We start from the raw sequence: 6,000 nt of genomic DNA, 5'->3' as shown, positions 1-6,000 counted from the left end.
TTTGGGTTTGTGCGTATTGACAGCTTACTCGTCGGATGAACACGGAGGTTGGCGAGAAGATGAGCCATGCGCATGCCCTCAGTATGGGTGTCACTCCAGAGGGCCTGCAACTCTTCCAGACCATACAGAAAACGTGAGCTTTGGTGGCGGGAGGGGGTGTTTTGTATTTGTACGTTTGATTGTTTTCTGCATCTACCAATGTAGGGTACATTGCCGATTTTTACAGGAGACGGTGGGGTGGGGGATTTTTGAAGTACATCTTGTTATGACCCTGCTGAAGAAGTTGCCAGTGACATTGTTTTTGGGTTGTCTGTCTGTACGTCCGTCCGTCCGTCCGTCCGTCCATGCTAATTTTCTCTGTTTTCTCTGCGACCGCTTCTCCGATTGACACAAAATTTTCACGTTGCTGCAACTACTCATGTGGAATGTTTGAATGGTAATTATGAAGTCGTAGGTCATGTGGTGTGGCAGCCATGTTGGAAAAAAGGAAAAACTTTGGACTTCTGTATCTCTGAAACCACTCCGTGGAAACAATTTAAACTTGGCACATGTGAAGTGTACTCCCAATGGGAAATAAGTGATTTTATTATTTTTATTTTTGTTTGATGATGTGATTGGTGGCTTTGTTATGATGTCATAATTGCATATGTGGAATGCTTTATCAGATCAGTATGAAAAATTTTAAGGGTCATTTTGGGCTAAATTGTATGGGGGGGGGGGGTTGATGACGTCATCTGTCACGTGGTTTGGCAGCCATATTGTTTTTAACATAAAAACCTTCGAAAATCTTCTCCGAAATGGCTGAACAGATCGAAGCGAAACATTATAGTTATGATCACTTATCCAAGAGGAGCAAAATGTTCTCCACCAATGATGTCATAGGTCACATGGTTTGGCAGCTCTGATTTTTTTTTTTTTTTTGAAGAATAAATCTTTAAAAATCCTCTTCTTCAGAACGGTTTTACAGATAGAGGAGAAACTTCACCCAAATGTTCCCCAAGCCTTGGGGATAACCATGGTGTTCACAAATAATTAATAGGTCACATGATCTGGCAGCTAGCTATATTGGATTGAACAAAAATATTTTAAAAATTATTACTATTAAACCGCTTCATTAATCAATGTGAAACGTCCCAATTATCATCTAGTAGTCATGGGGAAGATATGTTTTACATTTCAACCTGATCGGATGCATGGTCTGGCAGCCGTAATTATTTAATATTTTGAATCTGGGTTCAGGGATTTAAATCAAACTTGGTGCAAGTATGTGTAATGATGTAATAAAGGGGGCGGAGTCATATCTGGCGATGTTGCGATGTCGGAGAGTGTCCTAGTTTTGACATTGCTATTCTCATAGGTAGTTCATTCCCTTGCCTTGTTTTTTGTTTTGTTTTGTTTTTTTTTCTTGCGGAATTGAGGCTCATGGAAAAGTGAGGCAACCGGTGGGAGAGTGGGGGGTAGCGGGGCAATAAGCTGGGGCATGAACGAACAGGAATATCGATTTATGAGGAGGAAACGCAGCAGCAGGCCCAAAACAAGGCCCACAAGAGCACTATTACTAATCCCCGAGAAAGATGTGTGGACACCGCACAAAAACACATGTGAAGGCACTCAACGAGGTGCACTGTAATTGTCATTGCATCAACAAATTAACATCAACGATTAAAAAAAACCTAAAACAAGACCACTCCGGAACAGGTCTCCTCAGCTTTAGAAGACTACCGTTCAGAACAGAGAAGATGGTGTTTGACCACGAAGGAACTCGGAACTGGAAGAAAGATTTCCTCGATCCTCATTCTGCCGATCAGTTTCTCTATCCATCTGTTCTTTGAATGATTTTTCTAGTGCGTTGTTATTGTGCCCTTCAATGTTTTTGCACTGCTTTTTGAGAAATTGTTTCGTAATCATCGTACTGAAATTCAAGTGATGGGCAATGACGGGTTTTTTTTAATGTGCCACATGGTGTCTGTATTCTGTTTATAATGTTCCCATTAAACCTTTGAGCGGAGGTGATTTATCTTGTGAATCGCCTGAACATTGCTGGTGCTTAATTGAAGGGTCTCTTCCTGATTTGCCTCTCACTTGTTTATTGCATTGAGTTCATCCACTAATAGCTTCAATCGGTGCTGAGTCGAGCTTTCTCAAGTTGATGAATGAATCACCCGTGGTTTCTCAACCTCTCAACCCTCTTCCCCATCCCTCCCCAAAGCAATGCAATTGGCATCATAATCTGTGTTCCTCTCAATATCCACACGGGATATTCCGCACCCCTTTGAGTTTGCATGTCGGTTGGTTTAGTCTCCATGGTCTGCTTCTGAACCCTGAACTCTCAAAAAGAAATTATATTGTTGTGTTTCCAAATTGTTTTTGAATACTGTAACTTGGGGAAACTGGAGAGTTCATAGAACAACTTGCCCAGCGCAGTCTTGAGAGAAAAACGACATGGGCGGGGTCTGCGAGCAGCAAATTTGATTGGTCGAGATTATATAAAATGCCGTAATATTTTGACCAAGCTAAATGAAAGGTTTTTGAAAGCGGCACAAAGGTGGTTTGTGTTTGATAGTGTTTAAGTATACAGTACAAGTCAATTGAAATTAAAGAAAGATTTTAAAGGTCTAAGGAAAAAAAAGATTTTGGAAGTTTTGCCGTTGATGCAGTGTCTTTTACACCACCTTATTTCACAGTTACATTCGTTCTCTGTGCCTGTTTGTTTGTGTCCTTTATGACATCCATAAAAACGGTACTTTCCTGTTTGGAATTATTTTCAGTTTTGTTGAACTGCCAGACAGGCAGACAGAGTAAGAGTATTATCTCACTCTTCTCTGTGCACGTGTGATCAGGACAAATTCAAAGCCAAAGTACTGTGAAAACTACAGTTTCGTTTTCCTGCTCATGTTTCGATTAATGTTCAAAATGTAACATTTAATTGAAATTACGTTGTTCCTCAATTGTAAACTGATGTTTGTAGACACACTGGTCAACAGACAAACAAAGTGAACCAATTGCTTAACCCCTGTATTTTGATTCGTGTGTGTGGGGTAATGTCCATGCATTTGAAATTTGTCTGGAGAATAGCACCATTTTGTTTTGCTGACAAATTACACATGAAGGTTATGCACACGGACAAATGATCTCAAATTGTATGCCTGGTTTTCTCGAATATACAGACCAATGATGCGTTATCGATAAATAAATAAAAACTAAACGCACCAGGTGCCAACCTTTTTATGAAGACCCCATCAATTGAAGCCAAACTAAGATAAATCTTTTTTTTATAGAAGTGTCATAAATTATTTCCTGTCTGCAGCTGAGTTTGGACACCAGCTTTGTTGGTAGCTATACGGCTAGCCCAGGATTGCTCATTGCTGATGTTAAGGCTGAGAAGTTCAAAAGACAACCTCTTCCAGTAGTTGACCATGGAAATGGATGGATGGGTTAGTTTGAAGATCCTTCTCGACCTAGAGCAACAGGGTGAGATGGTAAGATTTTTTCCAGGAGGGAAAGCCATGTTCAGTTTGCCAGACCAGATTAGCAAGCAGAGAAGGATGCAGCTGCTGTCTGCTTTGCATTCCGATGTGATGCTGTATGACACAATGTTAAGTCATCTGCAAAAATGTTTACATGGCAGCTGCTCTTTCATGAAGTTGAATTGTCATCTACCAGTGGAGCTATCTGTTTATGATGTATGGATGGGGAATTTATTGAAGAAGTGAAATTGAGTAAAGGGAGACTTTAGGAGAAAGCAGGGTTGAAGAGTGGGGTTATAAATGAAGTTGGCTGGGAAGTGATAGAGTCAAGCTCAAGGGGAGAAGGAGCTTGTATGATGCATAATTTGCGGTGAGAGAGTAAAGTATGTTAACGTTTCTATAAGCAAATATAGGTTGATGAACAGTGACATAACCTTGATAGCAGTCCAAGATTAATGATCTTGGGGGAGGATTACATTGCATTGGTTAAAAATGACAGCCTTTTGGCCTTGTCATTTTGCTGTAACTCTTCATCGTTGGTTTGTGACGTCAGTCTTGCTATTCATCGTGTAACCTTGGATAGCATGTTTCAAAAAAAACCAAGCTGTCTGTTTTCTACTTGTTTTCAAATTTCTTTATTCAAGGACTGATGTCATTCTTGCCTATGATTTGTGTGCAGTAAAATATTTTGGAGTCAATATATATATATATATATATATATATATATATATATATATATATATATATATATATATATATATATATATATATATATATATATATATATATATATATATATGCATGTCCATTCTCTACCCATTGGTGAGACAGTGGTCTGATTGTACCCACAATTCTAACCTGAAAAAAATAATGATATATCTGCCATTTTGGAAAGCCGAAGACATCTTCAGAAGTGTCATATTCACATTCGCCATGCCCTCCCTATAAGTTTTCTGTTCAGTGTAAAGCAACCTAAGCTACTGTTAAATAGATGAACAAATATCAAAAGGTTGGAGCTGATAGGTGTTATGGGTCTGGTGAAGGTGAAAGTACTATATTGTAAACATTGTAAACAGGCCTCTGGTTTCAGCCTATGCCTCAGTGCAATTTGAATTATCCAAGCTATATAACCACAATGTGTTATATGTGCACACATGCAGGGGCGACGCAGTGCTGCCTGGCTCTGTGAGCTTTCCCCGGCAGTGGTTTCGGGACATGATGGATATTGAAAAGCGATGGAGTTATTGGCCTCATGGTGGTTACCTTTTGCCTGCAGGCTGGCGGCAGCACTGCCTGACCCCACATCCCAATATACACTTTATCGCAGCATTTGGTTGCCTCAAAACTGATGCCCAGGCCAACGTCTGGTAGCTTAAAACTTTGCTCAGATTCTGAAGTACCTACACCCAAAAATTGGGGCCTCCAGCTGCTACGGTTCAACCATGAAATAATAACTTACAAACGCTGGAAAATATGTATATTCTGTCAGACCCTGTTGTTTGCTATTTGTGGACCCCGCATATTCTTAGTTTATATAATGCGACCTGCTTTGACATTCGTGGTCTTGTACTTCGCATATTTGTGATTTAAAAAAAAAAAAAAAATTTGCGGGTGCATTTGCAATTTGTTTCGCTGTTTTTCAGGGCGTTGTCACAGATTATTTTTGCGGGCGTATTCGTGGTTTTTCGCATTTTTTTTTTCATGGGATTTTTGATTTTTCCAAAGTGAATCATGAACCGGCGGAACCTATCCCCCCCTTCTTCCATTGAAACGATGCTCCGACATTCGTAGATTTGACATTCACTGCATTTTTCAGGAACTTATCCCCCGCAAATAGCAGGGTCCGACAGTACATTACGTAAGCAGTAGGCATGTTTTTGCTGCATGTACATTACCCAGGTTATTTTTATTTTTTGCGAGTGATCGCGTCAGTGGTCTGCTACCTATACACTGCCCAAATAAAAGGATGTGTCAGAAGAACATGTATGCTTGGAACAAGATCGCCAGTCGGGTGGGTACTCTGCTAGTATTATGTAAACCTTGGTGAATAACATTGTGTCTCAACAGTTTATTCCAATTCCAAAAACAAAGCAATGGACTTTTGGTGAATATACCCATAGACTGATCCACCAAAACACATACTTATCAATGCCTACAACAGCTCCTCAAATGCAGAATCATACCATTGCATCGAGAGAAACCTGTGTGAAAGCCAACTTTGTTTTTAAAAGGGAAGAGAAATGAGCCACGAAGTTTCTACCTCTGTATTTTGTGAAAGATTGATACAAAGGAAAATGTGTTCCTGCTTTAAATATACAGTACTAGTCAAAAACATCCACAACCATCCTTGACCATGTTGTGGAACGTCGGCTGAGGTACTCCCTTTTGTATATATATTTTTTCCTTCCGCCCTCACTTTTTTCACCTTTTATTCACTTTTAAAATCATTTTCTCAGCAACCAATTGAGCAATTGACACAATGCTTTCAACATAGTGGAATGGAGAAATTTTTTCACAATGCAAGACAAATTTT

At 39.7% G+C, this 6,000-nt stretch overlaps 1 protein-coding gene across 5 annotated transcripts in view; it reads left to right on the top strand.

Annotated features, from left to right (window-relative positions):
• Positions 1-6,000, top strand: part of LSM12 (LSM12 homolog) — a 141,506-nt gene that overhangs the window by 31,718 nt on the left and 103,788 nt on the right. For all 5 annotated transcript variants that reach the window (XM_085883801.1, XM_085883805.1, XM_085883804.1 and 2 more), the window contains exon 3: positions 24-133. In XM_085883801.1, the coding sequence (XP_085739927.1) occupies positions 24-133 (110 nt within the window). The remainder of the gene's footprint in view (positions 1-23; positions 134-6,000) is intronic.

This window comes from Eptatretus burgeri, chromosome 6 (assembly GCF_056783735.1).
Source record: "Eptatretus burgeri isolate ZD-2024b chromosome 6, Ebu_testis_v1, whole genome shotgun sequence".
Classification (NCBI taxonomy): Eukaryota; Metazoa; Chordata; class Myxini; order Myxiniformes; family Myxinidae; genus Eptatretus; species Eptatretus burgeri.
The sequence above is the reverse complement of the archived record's forward strand: the minus strand, read 5'-3'. Positions and strand labels throughout refer to the sequence as shown.